This window comes from Amblyraja radiata, chromosome 5, assembly GCF_010909765.2.
Source record: "Amblyraja radiata isolate CabotCenter1 chromosome 5, sAmbRad1.1.pri, whole genome shotgun sequence".
In the NCBI taxonomy this organism is placed as follows: Eukaryota; Metazoa; Chordata; class Chondrichthyes; order Rajiformes; family Rajidae; genus Amblyraja; species Amblyraja radiata.
Genome location: NC_045960.1, coordinates 25219305 through 25242439, shown reverse-complemented (window position 1 = coordinate 25242439; position 23135 = coordinate 25219305). Strand labels below are relative to the sequence as shown.

General features: G+C 45.6%; 2 protein-coding genes across 2 annotated transcripts in view; one reads left to right on the top strand and one right to left on the bottom strand.

Moving 5' to 3' along the window:
- The window catches only part of sh3bgrl2 (SH3 domain binding glutamate rich protein like 2), a 143020-nt gene that overhangs the window by 17212 nt on the left and 102673 nt on the right, over positions 1-23135 (bottom strand). The window lies entirely within an intron of this gene.
- LOC116973109 (SH3 domain-binding glutamic acid-rich-like protein 3) lies at positions 16377-22609 on the top strand. Its single transcript, XM_033020815.1, has 3 exons — positions 16377-16517; positions 19768-19935; positions 22311-22609. The coding sequence occupies exons 1-3, from the start codon at positions 16473-16475 to the stop codon at positions 22392-22394; spliced, it is 297 nt and encodes a 98-aa protein (XP_032876706.1). The 5' UTR covers positions 16377-16472; the 3' UTR covers positions 22395-22609.

Genomic DNA, 23135 nt, shown 5'->3' with positions numbered 1-23135 from the left:
GTGGCTTTGGAGCCTATGAGGAGGAATTCTGTCTTATCGCTGTTGAGTTTGAGGAAATTATGTTGCATCCAGGTTTTTATAGCTGACAAACAGGAGTTGATATGGGAGGGGGGGGGGTTGTGTGGGGATTTGGTGCCAAGGTAAATCTGGGTGTCATCAGCGTAACAGTGGAAGTCCAGATTGAAGTGGCGGAGTATCTGACCAAGGGGGAGGATGTAGATGATGAAGAGGAGGGGGCCGAGTACGGAGCCTTGGGGAACGCCTTGAGTGACTGCGGCTGTAGCAGAGGTGTGGTTGTGGAGAGAGATGAAGTGGGATCTGTTGGAAAGGTAGGAACGGAGCCAGCTGAGTGCAGAGCCTTCAATGCCGAGGTCTTTGAGTCTGGTGAGCAGGATGTTATGGTTCACTGTATCGAAGGCTGCGCTCAGGTCGAGGAGGATGAGGATGTTGAGGGAACCAGTGTCAGCAGAGGTGAGGAGGTCGTTGAGGACTTTGAGGAGAGCAGTTTCTGTGCTATGGAGGGGGCGAAAGCCAGATTGGAGGGGTTCAAGTAGGTTATACGCAAGGAGGTGGGAATGAAGTTGCGACGCAACGATACGCTCCAGGGTTTTTGAAAGAAAGGGGAGGTTTGAGATTGGGCGGTAGTTAATGAGAGAGGAGGGATCAAGACCAGGTTTCTTTAAGATTGGTGTAACGGCAGCAGTTTTGAAAGCGGAGGGGACAATTCCTTGGGACAATGAGGAGTTGAAGAGATTAGTGAGGTAGGGGCAGAGAACGGGGAGGCAGGACTTCAGCAGGGGAGTGGGGAGAGGGTCGAGGGAGCAGGTAGTGGGTTTGGAAGAGCTGATGAGTTTGGAGATTTCAGTAGGGGTGACCAGGTCAAACTGGGAGAGGAAGCAGTGTGGAGGAGGGGTAAGGAGGTCAGTGGAGATGTTGAAAGGAGGGGCCTTGGTAGGTGGTGGAGTAGATGCTGGGGAGTCGGGTACAGGGGATAAGGATCGATAGATGGTGCTGATTTTATCAGCGAAAAAGTGGAGGAATGAGTTGCAGAGATCCGGAGTAGAGGTAGGGAGAGTGTTGGCTCGAGGCTTGAGGAGGTTGCCCACTGTGGAGAAGAGGGTTCTGTGGTTTATGCAGGGATCGGTGAATATGGAGGAGAGGTAGGCAGATTTTGCAGCAATGAGGGCATCTTTGTAGGCAGTGAGGTGGAGTTTGTAAGCTTCAAGGTGGACTGTGAGAGATGATTTCTTTGTGAGTCGTTCGAGTTGGCGACCAGTCTGTTTCAGTTTACGAAGTGCAGGTGTGTACCAGGGTGAGGATGTGTTAAAAGTTACATATAAATAAATTTATATGCCTCTTCCTTGGAACTATACCTAATTTCCCTCATTAGCCACGGTTGAGCCGCCTTCCCTGCTTTATTTTTATGCCAGACAGGGATGAACAATTGTAATTCATCCATGCGATCTTTAAATCTTTGCCATTTCATATCCACCGTCAACCCTTTAAGTATAATTTGCTAGTCAATCCTAGCCAATTCCCGTCTTGTACCTTCAAAGTCTCCTTTCTTTAAGTTCAGGACCCTAGTCTCTGAATTAACTGTGTTAATCTCCATCCTAATGCAGAATTTCACCATATTATGGTCACTGTTGCCCAAAGGGTTTTGCACAACAAGGTTGCTAACTAATCCTTCCTCATTACACAATACCCAGTCCAGGATGGCCTGTCCTCTAGTTGGTTCCTCTACATTTTAGCTTAGAAAACCATCCTGTATACACTCCAGGAAATCCTCCTCCTCAGTGTTGTTACCAATTTGGTTGGCCCAATCTATATGTAGATTAAAGTCACCCATGATAACTGCTGTACCTTTGCTACACGCATCCCAAATTTCCTGCTTGATGCTATCCCCAACCTCCCCACTGCTGTTTGGTGGTCTGTGCACAAATCCAACAAGCATTTGGCTATTTCTCAGTTCTTGGCTATTTCTCAGTTCTACCAATACCGATTCTACAGCATCCAAGCTAATGTCTCTCCTTGCTATTGCATTAATCTCCTCTTTAACCAGCAATGCCACCCCACCTCCTCTTCCTTTCTGTCTATCCTTCCTGAATATTGAACACTCCTGCATGATTAGCTCCCAGCCTTGGTCACCCTGGAGCCATGTCTCCGTAATCCCAACTATATCATATCAGTTAACAACTAAATGTGCATTCAATTCATCCACCTTATTACGAATGCTCCTCACATTACGGCACAAAGCTTTCAGGTTTGTTGTAACATTCTTAGCCCTTATACAATTATGATGCATTGTGGCCCTTTATGATTTTTGCCACTGATCTCTCTGCCTTCCACTTTTACTTTTCTCCCTTCTACCTTTTGTTTCTGCCCTCATTTCCCAGCCCTCTGTCTCCCTGCATTGGTTCCCATCCCCTTGCCATATTAGTTTAAACTCTTCCCAACAGCACTAGCAAACACTCCCCCGACGACATCGTTTCCAGTCCAGCCCAAGTGAAGACCGTCTGGTCCCACCTCTCCCAGAACCGGTTCCAATGCCCCGGGATATGAATTCCTCCCCCTTGCACCATCTCTCAAACCATGTATTCATCACAAATATCATGTCATTTCTACTCTTATTGGCACGTGGCACTGGTAGTAATCCAGAGGTTATTACCTTTGAGGTCCTACTTTTTAATTGATCTCTTAACTCCCTAAATTCACTTTGTAGGACCTCATCCCATTTTGTAGGACCTCATTCTGTTTATGCACCAGTGCTCCTATTAAATCATCTATTAGACACAGCCAGAAGTTGGAAAGTACTAATTATTTATAAACTAAATAATTAATGCAACTGACTAAATTGACTTCATTAATAAATAAAACGAGCTGTGGGTTGGTGCTGCAATACTGCTGGTTTTGGAACATACTTTCATAGATAATGTCTTTGTTCTGTTCATCAGTAGAAACCACTAATCAATGCCTGATCAAACATTGTTAACTTAATATTCAAGTTGTCCTACAACTTTAGGCTGTGCATGCCACACGAAAGAAGAAGGAGAACTTAATATTAAGTTATATCAAAGTTCTATAAGGCATTGGTGAAGTTCCAGAAGGCATTTCCAGGCCACATTTAGAATATTGTATTCAGATTTGGTCATCATGTTAGGAAGGATGTTGTCAAGCTGGAAAGGGTGCAGAGAAGATTTACGAGGATGTTGCCAGGGTTCGATGGTCTGAGCTATAGGGAGAGGTTGAGCAGGCTAGGACTTTATTCCTTGGTGCACAGGAGGATGAGGGGTGATCTTATAAAGATGTACTAAATCATGAGAGGACTAGATGGGGTAGATGCACAGAGTCTTCGGCCCAGAGTAAGGGAAACGGGAATATGAAGACATAGGTGAAAGGTGAGGGGCGCAGGATTTAATAGGAACCTGAGGAGTAACTTTTTTACACAAATGATGGTGGGTGTATGGAATGAGCTGCCAGAGGAGGTAGTTGAGACAGGTAATATCGCAATGGGAGTGCAGCGTAGGTTTACAAGGTTAATTCCCGGGATGGCAGGACTGTCAGATGCTGAGAGAATGGAGCGGCTGGGCTTGTATACTCTGGAAATTAGAAGGATGAGAGGAGATCTTATTGAAACATATAAGATTATTAAGGGTTTGGGCACACTAGAGGCAGGAAACATGTTCCCGGTGTTGGGGGAGTCCAGAACCAGGGGCGACAGTTTAAGAATAAAGGGTAAGCCATTTAGAACGGAGATGAGGAAACACTTTTTCTCACAGAGTTGTGAGTCTGTGGAATTCTCTGCCTCAGAGGGCGATGGAGGTCGGTTCTCGGGATACTTTCAAGAGAGAGCCAAATAGGGCACTAAAAGATAGCGGAGTCAGGGGATATGTGGAGAAGGCAGCAACAGGGTACTGATTGGGGATGATCAGTCATGATCAAAGCTGGCTCAAAGGGCCGAATGGCCTACTCCTGCATCCATTGTCTAATGTTGCAGAGGAATTTAGACACGTACATGAATAGGATAGGTTTTGAGGGATATGGGCCATGCGCAGGCAGGTTTGACTATTGTAGATGGGACATGTTAGACGGTTTGGGAAAGTTGGGCCGAAGGGCCTATTTCCACATTGTATGATTATGACTGTGATTAATTAGATCCAATGAAATATGGATTTTAAAATAAGAAACCTCTTTACTCCAAAGGAGAGTTCCCTTTGCAACATCATCCTCGCGTAAAATAGCAGGACTTTAACGCTAATTCCTTGAGAAGGGAGACATCCACTGGCCAATCTCATTACCAATTAAAGAGCGATAGGATTACCTGGAGCTACAGGGAATTGCAGATGCTGGAATCTTGAGCAAAACACAAAGTGCTGGAGGAACTCAACAGGTCTGGCAGCATCGGTGGAGGGAAATTGAACAGATTACTTCTTCAGACTGATTGTGGTAATGGGGAGGAAGCTGGAATAGATAGGGTGTGGGTGAAACAAAGGCCTGGCAAGTGGCAGGTGCATACAGTGAGGTGGTGCATTGATTTGGCAGATGGGGGGACTAAATGACAAAGGCTGGAGGTGAAAAGGAAACAATAAAATATAAGAAAAGAGGTGTGAAATGTAAAGTCAGAGGGAGGGAGACACAAAATGCTGGAGTAACTTATGAGGGACAGGCAGCATTTCTGGAGAGAAGGCATGCGTGACGTTTTGGATCGAGACCCTTCTTCAGACCGAAAGTCACGGGAGAGGGAAACTTCTGATATTGGGGATATAGGTGGAAGGGGACAGGGTATAGAGAGGGATATAGATGGAGGAAAAAGAAAGAGATATAATGGAAATGGTGAATCTGTAGAGTTCATTGCCACAGACGGCTGTGGAAGCCAAATTGTTGGGTATTTCTAAAGCAGAGATTGACAGGTTCTTGATTAGTATAGGCGTCAGAGGTAATGGGGAGAAAGCAGGAGAATGGGGTTGAGAGGGGGAACTTCTTTACTCAGAGAGTGGTAGCTGTGTGGAATGAGCTTCCAGTGGAAGTGGTGGAGGCAGGTTCGATTTTATCATTTAAAAATAAATTGGATAGGTATATGGATGGGAAAGGAATGGAGGGTTATGGTCTGAGTGCAGGTAGATGGCACTAGGGGAAAATAAGTGTCGGCACAGACTTGAAGGGTCGAGATGGCCTGTTTCCGTGCTGTAATTGTTATATGGTTATATGGAGAGGGAGAGATAGATCAGCCATGATTGAATAGTGGAGTGGACTTGCTGCGCCGAATGGCCTAATTCTGCTCCTATCACATGAACTTGTGCAATCACAATCACAATTATCCTTTATTAGCCAAGTATGTTTTGTAACATACGAGGGATTTCATTTGCCAAGTCAGTCATTCAAATAAAAAGCAACGGAACACATAAAATACATTTTAACATAAACATCCACTACAGTGCCTCCTTCGCATTCCTCACTGTGATGGAAGGCGAAACAAAATTCAAATCGCTTTCCTTAGCTCTTTCGTGGTCGGGTGCCTCGAGCCCTCCGTTGACGGGACGATCTTGACTCCAGTAGCCCGCTGCGTTTGGGCCCTCCGCATGGAGGCGATCAGCTCCTGCATCCGGGGGGATGTCAGCTCCCCTGCGTCGGACGATTGGACCCTGCGTCCGGGCTGGTCGAACCTCTGCGTCGTTGGAGCTCCCGACTAGCCTCTCCCAAGACTGCGAGCTCTTGATGCTCCAATCCGCAGGCCGCGGTTGGAGCGATCCCAGGCAAGGGATTGGCTCCGATGTAAGTCCACGCCCCGCGGTGAGGCCCAACGTCAGTCTGAGGAGCCCTCCAGCTCCATCGATGGTAGGCCGCAGAGTGACCGGAGAATGCCATCCGAAAATTAATCGCATCTCCGGCAAGGTAAGAACCTGAAAAAAAGTTTCCCCTGATCCCCTCCCCCTTCCCCCACATAAAACAAATCAGAAAACATTTAGACAAACTTTTAACACACTAAAAATGTTTAAAAAAAGATGAAAAAACAGAGTGTTGGCGGGGCTGCCAATCGTGCAGCGCCCCTGGTAGTATTCTAAACAGGGACTTGGATGGAAAATACTAAGTGTACGATGGAGAGGGGAAAGGAGCAGGATGACGGAGGGTGGGAGAAGTGGGTGAACTCTGCACACTACTTTTGGATTAGTCCTGTGAAGAAATGAGGGGGTACGTTGTGCCAGGTGGCTTTCCCTCTGAGCTGACGTATACGGTTCAATGGATCAAGACTTCAAGTTGACAAATTAACCTCCTTTTTCCTTCCAGACTGAGAACAAGTTTCAGACTTCAAGCCCTGCATCCGAATAGAGCAGAAGGACCAATGTACAAGTGCAATGATTCCTGAAATCAGGGAAACAGGCAGATAAGGTGGTTAAGAGGACATATGGAATACTTGCCTTCATGAAGTCATGATGTGGCTCCATAGGCCTTTGGTTAAGCCACATTTGAGGTATTACCTGCAGTTTTGGTCACCCCATTACAGGAAAGACGTGGAGGCTTTGGAGGGTGTGCAGAGATTTATCAGATTCAGATACAGGGGGAGGTTGACACAAAGTATTAGAATAACTCAGCGGGTCAGGCAACATCTCTGGAGAAAAAGGATAGGTGATGTGTCGGGTCACTCAGCACTGTATGTATATGTTTGGTTTAAACCAGCATCTGCAGTTCTTAGTTTCTACAGGGAGAGGTTGGATACACTTGGAATGTTTTCTCTGCCACATTGGAGGTTGAGGGGAGACATGATATCTCTATAATACTAAAACTCTTTGTCTTGTTTGTGGCTGTGTGTGTGTGTGTGTCAATATCTGGTTAATTCCTATTTTCTTCCAAGCGCTGGGCCACAGCCTTCCCACATTCACACATTCTACTCACATTTTTCCCGTGGAGGCGATTCCCACCTATATTTCTGAAGTTTTAAGTTTTAAAAACAGCCCGAAAAATCACCCTTTTCGGAAAAAAACCCCAACTGATGTCACAATGCACTTGCAATGCAGGACGGGACGCTCCGGGAGGGAAGAGCACTCCAACGCTCGTGCGGCGGCTGCCTGCACCCGGCATCTGGTGGTGAGGACGGTGCCGCGGGCCCTGGCCTGCGCCGAGCCTGGTGCTCGCACTGGAGTGAGAGCCGAGCTCGGGGCTTGGGATGGGGCTGTGACCCGAGGCCGAGAAAGAAGCCGCCACTGGAACCAAGGATGAGCCTGGGTCCGTGAGCAGGGACAGGCCCGGAGATGAACTTGCCTGCACTATAGCCCAGGTGGCGGCCCAGCTGACGGCTGGAGTCTACAGTCAGGGCCAGGTCGAGTACGAGAACCAGGCCGAGTTCTAGGCCCTGGCGCTGCTCTATGACCTGGGTAGGTCCTGGGGCAGGGAATGGGAGTGAGGGAAGGATGGGAAATGAGGAGGAGGGAGATGGGGTGGGGAGTGGGGTGATAGAGGGAGATGGGAGGTGGGGGGGGGGGGGGGGGGTTGTGGAGGAGGGAGATGCCCGCTCCCTATCTACCCTCACTCCCACCCTCTCTACCTCCCTCCCTCTCAGCCTCCCTCCCTCTCTACCCCCCTCCCTCTCTACCCCCCTCCCTCTCTAGGGATGAAGAGGGAGGGTGAAGAGGAGGAGGAGTGAGTGCTGGGGGATGAGGAGAAATGAGCCACGCCTGTGTAGTTGGGGGTTATGCTTGGTGCTGCAATATTGCGTTGAGGGGGACGGGTGAGTGGTGGAATCTTGCAGATGGGTCTGCACTTGGTCTAATAGGCATATAACATTATTAGAGTCATAAATAAGGTGGACAGTCCGAATCCTTCTCCCAGGGTGGAAATGTCCAACATTAGAGGGCATAGCTATAAGGTGAGAGGGGGAATGTTTAGGGACCTGCCGAGTTACTCCGGCACTTTGTGTCTCTTTTTGTAAACCAACATCTGCAGTTCATTTTGTCTCAATTTCTCCAGCAATTTGATTTTTGCCTACAGGGGGCGGTAGGAATGGAGGAGCTAAATACTATTAAGATCACCAAGGAGGTGGTATTAGGGAAATTAATGAGACTGATGGAGGATAAATCCCCTGGGCCTGATGGATTACATCCAAGGGTCTTGAGGGAGATAGCGGTGGGGATTGTGGATGCATTGGTGATAATTTTCCAAAACTCCCTGGAGGCAGGAACGGTCCCAGTGGATTGGAAAATGGCCAATGTAACACCTATATTTAAAAAAGGAAGTAAACAGAACTATAGACCGGTTAGTCTAACATCGGTGGTGGGTAAAATGTTAGAGACAATTATTAAAGAAACACTAACGGGGCACTTGGATAAACATGACTTCATCGGACAGAACCAGCATGGTTTTGTGAAGGGGAAGTCCTGTTTAACGAATCTGCTCTAATTCTTTGAGGAAGTAACAACCCGGGTGGATAAAGGGGAACCGGTGGATGTGGTATACTTGGACTTCCAAAAGGCTTTTGACAAGGTGCCACATAAGAGACTATTGCTAAAAATAAAAAATTATGGGATTGGGGGTAATATATTAGCATGGGTAGAGGATTGGCTAACAAATAGGAAGCAGAGAGTGGGGATAAATGGTTCATACTCGGGATGGCAACCGGTAACTAGCGGGGTTCCGCAAGGGTCGGTGCTGGGACCCCAGTTGTTCACAATTTATATAAATGATTTGGAGGAGGGAACCAAGTGTAATATATCAAAATTTGCGGACGATACAAAAATGGGAGGAAAAGTAGGGGATGAGGAGGATAGGAAGAGTCTGCAAAAGGATATAGATAAGCTAGGTGAGTGGGCAACAACTTGGCAGATGAAATTTAATACTAATAAATGTGAAGTCATTCACTTTGGGAAAAAAAATGATAGGGCAAGTTATTTTCTAAATGAGGAGGAGCTGCGTTGTAATGCAACGCAAAGGGATCTAGGGGTATTAGTACATGAATCACTAAAAGTTAGTATGCAGGTGCAGCAAGCAATCAGGAAGGCCAATGGAGTTTTGGCCTTTATTGCTAGGGGGATTGAGTATAAAAACACGGAGGTCTTGCTGCAGCTGTACACAGTATTAGTGAGACCACATTTGGAATACTGTGTACAGTTCTGGGGTCCATACTTAAGAAAGGATGTACTAGCCCTGGAGGCAGTGCAGCGAAGGTTTACAAGATTAATTCCTGCAATGAGGGGATTGACATATGAGGAAAGGTTAAGTAGGCTGGAACTCTACTCTTTGGAGTTTAGAAGAATGAGAGGCGATCTCATTGAAACATATAAGATCGTGAGGGGCCTTGATCGGGTGGATGCACCGAGGATGTTCCCAATGATCGGGGAAACTAGAACTAGGGGACATAGTTGCAGAATAAGGGGGGGCTCTTTTAAAACTGAGATGAGGAAGAACTTCTTCACCCAGAGGGTGGTTAATTTATGGAATTCACTGCCCCAGGGAGCAGTGGAAGCAGAAACGTTAAATATATTTAAGTCTAAAATAGATGTTTTTTTAGCTGCCAAGGGGATAAGGGGCTACGGGGAGAGGGCAGGGATATGGACCTAGGTATGGTTAGTATAGAAGACCTGAGTGATCTCCTGGACAAGTGTCGATCGCCTGGATTGGGGTCGGAGAGGAATTTCCCGGATTTTCTTCCCGAATTGGACCTGGGTTTTTATCCGGTTTTTTGCCTCCCCCAGGAGATCACGAGGTTCTTGGGGTGGAGAGGGGTGATAGCGGTATAAAGGGGAGGGTAGTGTCTTGTGTTCTGTGTCTTGTGTCTACTGTTTGTGGGTAAGTGTGTCTGTTTAGTGTTCAGCCATGAGCGAATGGCGGTGCGGGCTCGACGGACCTGGTGGTCTACTCTCGCACCTACTTTCTATGTTTCTATGTTTCTATTCCAGCATCTGCAGTCTCTTGCGTGTCCAATTTGCTACTCCTAATTCTAGGTGGGGAGGGGAAAAATATAAAGAGAGAACATAATATATTTTGAGTTACCTGACTCATCTAAATAAATTCAGTAGTTAACTTAAAAAAAAAGATAAATTAAGGTGCTGCCTCCTGATTTGCTCTCTTGTGAGATTAAGTGACTGGATGCGCCCTCTACTGGTTTAATTGTGAACCAAATAGATTCATTTCATGCAGATTGGAATTAGCCACAACAAATAATTAAATTCAAAATTGAGTCAAATTTGTTTGAAACCATTCCATTCTTCAGACAATCATTCTAACAGAAAGTTTGCTATTTTCAATTGATTTTTTACTAAAGATCATTTTATTTTTGAAAGTTTCAAAAGTATTTTACTTCTAAGAAAAAATAGATTTAAAAATAATAACTTATTTTGAGAAAATTCACAAATGATATTACGGGTATTTGGTCTACATTATTCTCAAATTTCTACACACTTATTTAATGGAATGTTTTCACTATAATTTCTTTACTTATTTCAAAATATTTTTTCTCCAAAAATAATAGATGAATTAGCAATGGATAGTATATATTTGGAGAATATAACCCTTTAAATATTGCACCATTTACATTCCCAAAATATATAATGTTCGTTTCATTTTTACTGCAGTTTCTCTCAGTGAACCTACTTCTCCATCAGCAGATGCAGCATGACACCCACTCTTTGCAGCATTTATGTAGCACAGATTACTTACGGTAAAATACACAGTGGATTTTGCGCAATTGATCCCATACCTTCAATCACTTCTTCCATTCAGAGGTCATATACATTAAAACCAACGACAGCGTTTACTTAAGCTCCATATGGGAATAAAAAAACATTGTGTTTGGGACGTATAAAATACAATTTAATGATTAACTTTTTCAATCTGAGTAAACAGACACATTTCCTGAAGCCTGTTCCTGGGGCTATTAGGGAACTGCATTTTAGTCACTTCCTCATTCTCAAAATTTAAAAGTGAACTTTTGCCAGACTGCATGGAAACAAGCACAGGATCAGGCCACCAGCCATTTAATATGATCATGGCTGATCTATGCTGGCCTCAACACCGTGGGGTGGCATGGTGGCGCAGTGGTAGTGTTGCTGCCATACAGCGCCAGAGACCCGGGTTTGATTCTGACCTTGGGTGCTGTATATACGGAGTTTGTACATTCTCCCCGATGTGATCCCTTCCCCTCCTTCAATATATCTGATGACCTGGACTCCATCATCTTTGTGTACAGAGAATTCCAGAGCTCCACTATCCTCTGAGAGGAGAACATTTGATCACCTCAGTTTTAGCGAGAGGCCTCTTATTTTGCAGCAATGTTCCCTTGTTTGTGATACTCCCACACATGAGAACATCACAGTACCTACCTTGTCCAACCCCCTTGGAATCTTATATGTTTGAATAAAGTCATCTTTTCCATGTTATAAACTTCGGGAAATACAGTTTAGTTTAGTTTATTGTCACATGTACCGAGGTACAGTGAAAATCTTTTGTTGCGTGCTGACCATCCAGTGGAAAGACAATACATGTTTACAATCGAGCCATCCACAGTGTACAGATACATGATAAGGGAATAAGGGTTTAGTGCAAGGTAAAGCCAGTAAAGTGCGATCGAAGATAGTTCGAGGGTCACCAATGAGGTAGATAGTAGTTGAGGGTCGCTCTCTAGAAACTGTTCCTGAATCTGGAACCCAACCTACAGACCCAAACTGTCCAGTCATTTGATCAAACAACCCTTTCATCCCAGTGGTTTGCCTGGTGCGTTTCTGTTGGTCTGCCTCCAAGCTACTATATCCTTTTTATTCAGACAAAGCTGTGCACCGCATCCACATATGACAAAGCTTCCCTGTTCTTCAATTCTAAACTGCAGTTTGCATTTTTAACCATTTGTTGGACCAGCTTGCTAACTTGTTTTGTGATTTATACAAAGGAACACCCGGATCCCTCTGAACTTCATTAATTTACACTCTCTCAATTAAACTGGAAAGAGTGCAGAGAAACTTTACCTTGAGGAGTTACATGGGAGGAGTCAAAGGAAAAGTTGTTGAGGGTAAGGACCAGCTCTGCTAGACTTAGACTTAGATCCTTTATTTGTCATTCAGACCTTTCGGTCTGAACAAAATGTCATTGCCTGCAGCCACACATGTAATAATAAACAACAAAACACACAATAAACACAAATTAACATCCACCACAGTGAGTTCACCAAGCACCACCTCACTGTGATGGAGGCAAAAATCTTAGGGTTACTGTCTCTTCCCTCCTCTTCTCCCTCTGCGCTGAGGCGATACCCCACCGGGCGATGGTAAGTCAGTCCCGCGGCTCACCGAGCTCCGCGAACGGGCCGGTTCAAGCTCCGCAGCCCGGGGGTGGTCGAAGCTGCCGCCCTCCAGTCCAGCGGACGCAGCTGTTGCCGCGGGAGCTCCGGAAAACAGGCACCAGCCTGTGACCTGCGAGCTCCCGACGATGTCGTCCACTGGCCCGCGGCCGAACCCCGGATTCAGGTCGCCGCCGCCAGAACGCCGCCTCAGCAGAGGAGAATATTAGTAGACGGGGATTGGTTGGTTCTGCGGTCGAGGAAGAAACGGAGGGCTTTAAGACCCTCCTGGTGGGGGATGGAGGTGTAGAATGACTGGACATCCATAGTTAAGATGAGGGAGTGGGGGCCTGGAAAACGGAAGTCATGAAGGAGATGAAGAGCGTGTGAGGTGTCTTGGACATAGGTGGGGAGGGATTTAACCAGGGGGGATAGGATGGAGTCGAGGTATGTGGAAATAAACTTGGTGGGACATGAACAAGCAGAAACAATGGGTCTGCCAGGACAGTTAGGTTTGTGGATTTTGGGGAGACGATAAAATTTGGCCGTGTGGGGCTGGGGAACGATGTGGTTGGAGGCTTTAGAGGGCAGGGAGCCGGAAGCGATGAAGCCAGTGATGGTGCTTGAGATAATGGCCTGGTGCTCATCTGTGGGGTCTTGGTCCAAGGATAAGTAGGAGGAGATGTCTTAGAGTTGGCGCCTAGACCTCAGACTCAGAGGTCAGCGCGCCAGACTACCACGGCACCTCCCGTGTCGGCAGGTTTAATCACCCAGTCGGGGTTGTTGCAGAGTGAGCGGAGGGCTGTACGTTCAGGGGTGGAGAGGTTAGAGTGAGGAAGGGGAGTGGAAAAATTAAGGTGGTTGATGTCCCGCCGGCAGTTTAAAATGAAATGGCCTAAAGCAGGTAGATGCCAAATTTTACCGTTCACCTTTATGGTAAATTCAATGCTTTAATATCTCTAGTGAATAAATTATACTGTTACTATAATACCCCAAGCAGGAACTTCCACCTATTATAGGCATGCCACCTCCCTCATCCCCAGACACACACACATTTAGGGCAGCACAGTGGCACAGTGGTAGAGTTGCTGCCTTAGAACGCCAGAGGCCTGGGTTTGATCCAGACTGCGGGTGCTGTCTGTACATTTGTACATTCTCCCTGTGACCGCAAAGGAATGGATGAGAAAGTGGGATCGGTCGCTGGGGTGAACTTGGTGGGCCAAAGGGCCTGTTTCCATCCATGCTATATCCTTAAACTGAACTAAGCTGAACTAAACTAAATTAAACTAAACTAAGCTACAGAGAAAATGTAGATAAAGAAAAAGTGCAAGGGCTGCAATGAGGTAGGCTGGGAGATCAGGTCCACACCCTTAGCTTAAGAGAGGTCTGTTCATTAATCTAATAACAATGGGGAATCAGCTGTTCCTGAATCCATGGGTATATGCTCTCCCTTAAGGAATATTGGTACACTCCTGTGGGAATGGTGAAGTGCTGACACTTTTGAAAAATATAAAAGTGGATAAATCTCCAGGTCCTGACAAGATATTCCCTAGGACAATGAGGGAAGTTAGTGTAGAAATAGCAGGGGCTATGACAGAAATATTTCAAATGTCATTAGAAACAGGAATGGTGCCGGAGGATTGGCGTACTGCGCATGTTGTTCCATTGTTTAAAAATGGTTCTACAAATAAACCTAGCAATTATAGACCTGTTAGTTTGACATCAGTGGTGGGCACATTAATGGAAAGGATACAGAGATAATATATATAATCATCTGGATAAACAGGGTTTGATTAGGAACAGTCAACATGGATTTGTGCCTGGAAGGTCATGTTTGACTAATCTTCTTGAATTTTTTGAAGAGGTTACTAGGGAAATTGATGAGGGTAAAGTGGTGGATGTTGTCTATACGGACTTCAGTAAGGCCTTTGACAAGGTTCCACATGGAAGGTTGGTTAAGAAGGTTCAATTGTTGGGTATTAATAGTGGAGTAACAAGATGGATTCAACAGTGGCTGAATGGGAGATGCCAGAGAGTAATGGTGGATGGCTGTTTGTCAGGTTGGAGGCCGGTGACTAGTGGGGTGCCTCAGGGATCTGTGTTGGGTCCACTGTTGTTTGTCATATACATCAATGATCTGGATAATGGTGTGGTAAATTGGATTAGTAAGTATGCAGATGACACTAAAATAGGTGGTGTTGTGGATAATGAAGTCGATTTTCAAAGTCTACAGAGAGATTGAGGCCATTTGGAAGAGTGAGCTGAAAGATGGCAGATGGAGTTTAATGCTGATAAGTGTGAGGTGCTACATCTTGGCAGGACAAATCAAAATAGGATGTACATGGTAAATGGTAGCGAATTGAGGAATGCAGTTGAACAGAGGGATCTAGGAATAACTGTGCATAGTTCCCTGAAGGTGGAATCTCATGTAGATAGGGTGGTAAAGAAAGCTTTTGGTGTGCTGGCCTTTATGAATCAGAGCATTGAGTATAGAAGTTGGGATGTAATGTTAAAATTGTACAAGGCATTGGTGAGGCTTTAAGACTCTAAGACAAAGAGTCGGAGCTTCGACCAGCGCGGCATGTGGACATCGGGAGCCGCGACCTCCGGGGAGGGAGCGGCCGTTCCAGACACTCCAAGCCGCTGAGAGTGTTTCTCCCGATGCCGGAGCTCCATCATCCGGCAAGAGGGCCTGAAAACATCGGACTGACTGCAGAGGCCACAAATAGGCCCAGACCTCGGGTGATCACAGAGGAAGAGGACTGAACTTTCTGATGCCTTTCCCCACAGTGGAAATTTCTGATTCTGCTGTGGGGGGACGTTCATGCTAAATTCTATAATGTGTTGTGTCATTTTTATTTTTTTATTTTTTCTATGGATGTACGGAAACCTAATTATTGCTTCTAGGTAAAGCACTTTGTTTTTAACGTGCTATATAAATACAATTTACTTACTTACTTACTTACTAATAAAGAAGACTGCAGTGGCATGCTATCTGAACAGATTAAATGCACACATACAATCAAGTCAAACTCAGGTATGATAGAGCCACGGGGAATATATCGAGTTTAGAATATACGTAGTTCCATGGACATAGTCCACTGTCCACAATGGGGTAGAGGTGAATCAGACAGTACCCTAGCTTCAGAAGCCTGATAACAGAGGGGAAGAAACAGTTCCTGAGTCTAGTGATGCATGCTTTCAAGCTTCTGTACCTTCTGCTGGATGGGAGCAAGGAGAAGGAAGGACCAGGCTGGGACAAGTCCTTGCTTATGCTGGCTGCTTTTCCAAGACTGCGTGAAGTGTAGATGGAGTCAATGGTGGGAAGTCTGGTCCGTGATAGACTGGGCTGCATCTACAACTCCCTGCAATTTCATGCGGTCATTATGTTCAGCATCCAGGACATTGTGGGTCGAATGACCTGCTCCTGTGCTGTTCTATGTTTAAAAAGACATTTGGATGGCACAGTTGCTGCCTTGGAGCACCAGAGATCCGGGTTCAATCCTGACTACAGGTGCTGTCTGTACAAAGTTTGTACGTTCTCCTCGAGACTTTGTGGGTTTTCTCCAGGTGCTCTGGTTTCCTTTCACATTCCAAAGACCTGCAGGTTTGTAGGTTAATCCATCTCTGTAAATTATAAACTGTTCCTAGTGTGTAGGATAGTGCTAGTGTATGGGGTGTTTGCTGGTCGTAGCACACTCGGTGGGCGGAGGACCTATTTCCACCCTGTATTTCTAAAGTCTAAAGTCAAAAGTAAACTAAATAGGCTGGAATTATTCTAATGGAGATAGCACCACAATGACTGATTCAGGCTGAGTGTGTACAAATATTCAATCCTTCAGCCAATGATTCATTTTGCATTGGGACCATCAATGAAAGGTCAGTTGCAGATAGCACTAACTACATTAAAGACCCACTCACCCTTCCGAACGTGAAGCCTCAGATATTTGGAGAATGTTGGATTGAAGCAAAACATAAGCTTTTAAAGCCCCCTGTGTTTGTAGCGCTGAGATCATATGGTTCGGTAAAAGCGAGTTTGGTGTTTTAAAGTTGAAAGTGCGCCGACAATTGCCTCACCACCTCTTTACCATATTCAACAATGCAAATTACTTGCTTACGTTGTACTCTACGATTTGGAAACAGGAAGAAGGGCGAGGCTGCCTTCAGTGTTAAAGTCTGGTTAATCTGTCTGTGAGACTCGCCAAACTGCACCATGCCTATCTTCATTTACTACAGCAGTATTACTGCAACGACGTCGGTATGTATCGCATTATTTAAACAACAAAACAACACTTTCTATCGGTATTTCCCCCCCGATTGCCAGGTATTGGAATTTAAATTCAGTGTCGACTGAATGACTGCAAACTGTGTGATTTCACTCGCATTGAGACCTACATACCTGGAATATTCTCTGTGAGTGCGAGTGTGGCGGATAAGTGTCCGGTGAAATGTTGAACGTTGTGTAAAGTGTTAGAATTGGGGAAATGCAGCAGCGAAGTTGCATCTAACGTTAACATCTGCTAAACAAAAGGCAGTCAGTTAGAACTCAATGAAAGATAAGCGACCAGGAGCCTCAGTGAAATATAGTTTAGTTATGCATTGACCTCATATAATGTTAACCCACGATTTTGAGGCCGCTGCAATGACCTGAATCGAGATTTACCATGTATTGTGCCTTCCTTATTTTTGGCTGGGGCGCTTTGGTGAGAAGTTGCAGTTGGTCGGTGAAGCGTTTAGAATGAGTAACTCAAGTTAACTTTTTTGAAATTAACACAAAATAAAACTTAGATTTCTCTCGGCACTTTTTTTTTAAAGTCTGCTGTTGAATCTTTAATCACTTCGGGAAATCGGCTGAATTTTTTGGGGAAATAAAAATGAGTTTCCAAGAGGGTTTGGGTGGATCAGTTGCTGCAATTTAACGAGCCAGATTATTGCGAGGTAACTTTGGGGGCGGGGGGACCGTTCACAGCGACGCTTGGTCACAGGGCGAGGTTTTGAGGTGGGAAGTAAAACCTGTCTGTGGGACTCGCCAAACTGCACCATGTCTATCATGTGATAGGTAGGGACCTCTTTGCCAGGGACTAGGGAGCGGCGAGTTCACCTGGTTGCAGACGGTTCCAGTACTGGAGCGAGGCGGGGAGAGATCTGGGTGGAAGAAATGGAAGCTGCTGGAGCAACTCAGCGGGTCAAGAGTGTTTTATTGTCATGTATCCCAGATAGAACAATTAAATTCTTACTTGCAGCAGCACAACAGAATATGTAAATATAGTAGGTACACAAAATTGCTGGGGAAACTCAGCGGGTGCAGCAGCATCTATGGAGCGAAGGAAATAGGCGACGTTTCGGGCCGAAACCCTTCTTCAGACTGATGTAAATATAGTACACTGTAAACAATATAAATAAACGAGAGAGAAGACCAGGCAGTATCTGTGGAGAAAAGGAGTAGGTGGCGTTTTCGGTCGAGAACATTCAGGCTGAGAGACGGGAGAAATCCCCTGTATCTGTACCTAGACATTTGTATCTGTACAGTATCTGTACCTTGGTATCTGTACCTAGATATGGCTGGATTGTAATCATGTATTGTCTTTCCGCTGACTGGATGGCACGCAACTAAAGATTTCACTGTACCTCGGTACACGTGACAATAAACAAAAGTGGAGAGGGAAACACGAGGTATGAAAAGGTACAGAATAATTAAGGATGGCCAAGGAAAGGTGGAGCCCACAATGGTCCATTGTTGGCTGTGGAGGAGGGATTCGGAAGGATGCAAACAGGGTAGCTAGCAGGATGACTAGGATAGGGGAGGGACAGAGAGAGAGGGAATGCGGGGGGTACTTGAATTTACAGAAATCATCATACATACCGTTGGGATGTAAGGTGGCCAAGCGAAATATGAGATGCTGTTTGGCGATCTCACCTGGTTGCTGACCCAAAGTTCCAGTACTGGGGTGAGGAGAAGTTTAGTTTAGAGATACAGCGTGGAAACAGGCCCTTCGGCCCACCGACCAGCAATCCAGCACATTAACACCATCCCACACTAGGGACATTTTTACATTTCTCCCAAGCCAATTAATTTACAAACCTGTACGTCTTTGGAATGTGGGTGGAAACTGAAGATCTTGGAGAAAACCCACGCTGTCACAGGGAGAAAGTACAAACTGCACAGACAGCACCCATAGTCAGGATTGAACCCGGGTCTCTGGCGCTGTAAGACAGCAACTCTACTGCTGTGCCACCGGCTGGATGGAAGAAATTAATCTCTGTTGTTTTCCCTCACCACCCCCTTGCAATTGTCGCAGAGATGCTTGAATATGGAGGAGATGGTTTTGGCCAAGGAGAACTTTACAGAGTGCCAATTGACCTACAAACCCACACGTCTTTAGTGTGTGGGAGGAAACTGGAGCACAACATTTAAAAAAACATTTCGACAGGTACATGGATTGGTGTACAGGCATAAGGGCCAAACACAGGTCGGTGGGACCAGTGTAGATGAGGCATGTTGATCGGCACGGGCAAGTTGGGCCAAAGGGTCTGTTTCCGTGGCTCGAGACCTGGAGATAACCAACACGTTACCAGGGAGAATGTGCACACAGAGCACCCGAGGTCAGGATCGAACCTGGGTCTCTGTTGCTGTGAGTCAGAAGTTCTATGAACTGCACCACTGTGCCGCCATATTTGATTTCGAACTCTTCCTGGTTCTGCTGCAAGGTGAAACGTTGGACTCTGCTTCTTTCTCCACAGATGCTGCCTGTCCTGTTGTGCATTAGATTATTATTTCCAGCGATGGAATTTGGGGATGCTGCCTGGGAATATAGAGACAGTGGTGGGATTGAGAGAATGGGCAGAGCTGGATTCATCAGGACCCTTTGGGCACTAGCCCATGAAGTCTTACCAAGTGAAAGAAGAAAACAGGAACTGCACATTCTGATTTACAAAAAACGACACAAAGTGCTGGGTTAAATCAATGGGTCAGGCAGCACCTCTGGAGAACTCAGATGGGAGATATCAGCACCCAGTGAGGTAGAAACCCAATCACCAGGATTTCTGAATAATTGGGGAGATGATTATACCAGTCTCAGCCATCTCACTCCCTCTTCTTCCCTCTCCCATCAAGCAGGAGGTACAGAGGTTTCACAATGCAAACCTCCAGATTCGGGGACAGTTTCTTCCCAGCTGCTGTCAGGCAACTGAACTATACTCTCATCAGCGAGAACTATCTTTAATTGGATGTTATCGAACATTAACTTGCACTGGCTTGGTTTAACTTGAATGGCGTGATTGTAATCATGTATTGTCTTTCCGCTGACGGATTAGCAGACAACATAAGCTCTTCACTGTACCTCGGTACATGTGACAATAAACTAAACTAATCATGTCAAAAATGACGTGTTACTAAACCGTGAGACTTTTTTATTTTTGAAATGATCTTTTGTATTTCTAAGTATATTGATTACATTGATAATAATCATAATTGTTAATCAAATTTATTTTCATGGACATTTTTGCAGTTGGCAAAACACCAGGAATACATTTTTAATAGACTGGATGGAAAGAAGATAGAATACCAATTGGTGGATCTAGCACAAGATTCCAAACTGAAAGATGAAATGCGAAGCAAAATAGGGAACCCCGATGCAAAGATTCCTCAGATATTTAACGGCGACCACTACTGTGGGGTAAGTTGATAGAATGCAAACGCTTTTCACTGTACCTTAGTATACATGATGAATAAACCTAAGGGTGGCATGGTGGCGCAGCAGTAGAGTTGCTGCCTTACAGTACTTGCAGTGCCAGAGACCCAGGTTTGATCCAGACTTCGGGTGCTGTCTGTACGGAGTTTGTACGTTCTCCCCGTGCCCTGCGTGGGTTTTCCCCGAGATCTTCTGTTTCCTCCCACACTCCACAGACGTACAGTTATGTAGGTAAATTGGCTTGGTAAATATTAAAATTGGCCTGAGTGTGTGCAGGGTAGTGTTAGTGTGCGGGGATCGCTGGTAGGCGCGGACTCGGTGGGCGGAAGGGCCTGTTTCCGCGCTGTATTTCGAAACTAAACTAAGGCACCTCCCTTGAATTACCTTGTTATCATAATAATAAAAACATAATCACAATTTCGTTATTCACACAATGTCTTTCACTATTTTAGTTTGGAGATGCAGTATAGAAACAGGCACCTCGATCCACTGAGTCCATGCCGACTATCACGCCTGTTCACACTAGTTCTATGTTATCCCACTTTTTGCACCCTCTTCCTGCACACAAGGTGCAATTTATAGAGACCTATTAACCTACAAATCCACTCATTTTTTGGATATGGGAGGAAACCAGAACGCTCAGTGGTTGCAGAGAGAACTTGCAAACTCCACACAGACAGCACCTGTGTTCAGTAAGTTCCTAAACCATCTAGACCAAGTAATTACAAATGATAATCAGCTGTGGAGATGTGATTACAACTGGTTTAGTTTAGAGAAGCAGGTCCTTCGGACCACCGAGTCCACACTGACCAGCGATCTCCGTACATTAGCACTATCCTACACGCTAGGGACAATTTACAAATTTTTACTGAAGCCAATTAACCGACAAACTGTACGACATTGTGGGAAGAAACCGGAGCACCTGCGGAAAACTCAGGCAGACACGGGAAGAATGTACAAACCTCGTACAGACAGCCCCCATAATCAGGATCAAACCTGGGTCTCGGGCGCTGTAAGACACCAACTCAACCGCTGTGCCGCCAACTGTTAACTTGAGAGGAGTTGGTTCTTGGAGGAAATCTCAATAACATGGGGATTTGGATTTGAAGATTAGCGAGTGGAGAATTTCTCTTCACTAATAGAGTACTGGTGAGCCTGGGGCTTTTACAAAGAAAAGTAGCTAGATGAGCTGTAACCTACAAGGCTACATATGAGAATTGAGAGCACCTTTTTTTTTATCGGGAGGCAAATGTAGCCAATATTTGTACTGCTGACTGGAAATACCACTGAATGTGTTGAACAAGGGGAGCATTGTGATTTACCATAGAACATAAAACAGTGCAGCACAAGAAAGGGCCCTTCAACTAGGGTTGTCAACTGTCTCACTCCCAAATAAGTGACATAGGGTCAAAATACAGGACAAATTCCCGATGGCAATTAGTTGACCGACTCGGCCATGGCTGGCTGAATGATGAGTTGGCCTGGGTGCTGGACTGCACACAAAGCCCAGCCGGCGGGGCAGCTGAGGAGTTTTGGCCCGCGCAACATCACGCGCAAAGTCTGGCACCCCATCCAACTCATGAACCAATGATCGGCCATGAGAAGGAAGGGTGGTGGTGGTGTCGGCGATAAACGAAGGTCCGAAGGTCGGACAGCTGGCCAGGCTGCCGGCCGACGAGGCCACGGGCAAGGCGCTGCTGCTGCTGCACTGCGTGGGCTGCACTAAGTCAGGACGGGTGAGGCAGGGGCCTGATGCGGCGCTCTGACCCGACAGTCCCCTCGGCCCGAGTGTAGCAGTCAAATACGGGACAAGGGCGGTCCCATACGGGACAAACCAATTTAGCCCAAAAAACGGGATGTCCCGGCTAATATGGGACAGTTGGCAACCTTACCTTCAGCCCACAGTGTCTGTGCCAAATATAATGCCAAGACCAACTCTTGTCTGCCTGCACATAATCCAAATCTCTCCAATCCCTGCATATCCAAAAGTATCTTAAGTGACACTATCAGATCTGCCTCAATCCAAACACTCTGTATTAAAAAAAACTTGCCACACACTCCTCCTTTTAACTCTGCTTCTCTTACGTTAAAGCTATGCCCTGGGGAACAATGTTCTGACTATCCACCCAATCTCTGCGTCTCATAATTAATTAACCATGTTACCATTTCCCTTCAAGTCGGTTTTCCAGCACCCTGGAATTTATTTGGGTGAGTTAGCTACATGTTGGCTCTCTCGGTCGGTACCTATCCATGTTGTAGATTTCTGTGATAAATGGAAGTCGTGAATGTTGCAAAGAATGATACATGAGGGAAGAAAAGGGTGAGTGAAAATTAAACTGCATATTCTTTTTTTTTTCCAGGGTTATGAGGACTTTGAACAGGCTGTGGAATGCGAGATGATAGAAAAATTTTTAAAGTTGGATTCTGACCAACAAAAGAAATGATACACCAACAAATAATAATTTGCAGATTTCCTTGCCAAGTATTTTTGTTCTGAGAGTCTATCTGCCCAAGTCTACCAGAGGCAAGCTTTTTTTTTAAACAAAAATTTTGGGCATTCCTGCAGTTCATCCTTATTTGAAAATTAACAGTTGTTGAAAGTATTGTTACTCGATATTAAATTGTGAAACATACAAACAAATAAATTACTTAAATCTTTCCTTTTTAATGATTGCTTATTTTTACAGAGTCTGAGGACAACCTGTATTTGTTTAAGCAAAACAGTTCACACCATAGTTAAAATGGCCTTCATCAACCAGAGTATTGAGTATAGAAGGTGTGAGGTCATGTTGCAATTGTATAAGACGTTGATGAGGCCACATTTAGAATATCAGATTCAGATTCAATTTTAATTGTCATTGTCAGTGTACAGTACAGAGACAACGAAATGCATTTAGCATCTCCCTGGAAGAGCGACATAGCAAATGATTTGAATAAATAATAATAAGTGTCCGGGGGGGGGGGGGGGGGGATTGGCAGTCACCGAGGTACGTTGTTGAGTAGAGTGACAGCCGCCGGGAAGAAGCTGTTCCTGGACCTGCTGGTTCGGCAACGGAGAGACCTGTAGCGCCTCCCGGATGGTAGGAGGGTAAACAGTCCATGGTTGGGGTGAGAGCAGTCCTTGGCGATGCTGAGCGCCCTCCGCAGACAACGCTTGCTTTGGACAGACTCAATGGAGGGGAGCG

Excerpts from the sequence above, each read along its gene's own strand:
- LOC116973109 (XM_033020815.1), top strand. The coding sequence starts at position 16,473 with ATGCCTATCTTCATTTACTACAGCAGTATTACTGCAACGACGTCG. Across the intron at positions 16,518-19,767 it reads GTATTACTGCAACGACGTCG|TTGGCAAAACACCAGGAATA; the intron begins GTATGTATCGCA and ends ACATTTTTGCAG. Across the intron at positions 19,936-22,310 it reads ACGGCGACCACTACTGTGGG|GGTTATGAGGACTTTGAACA; the intron begins GTAAGTTGATAG and ends TTTTTTTTCCAG.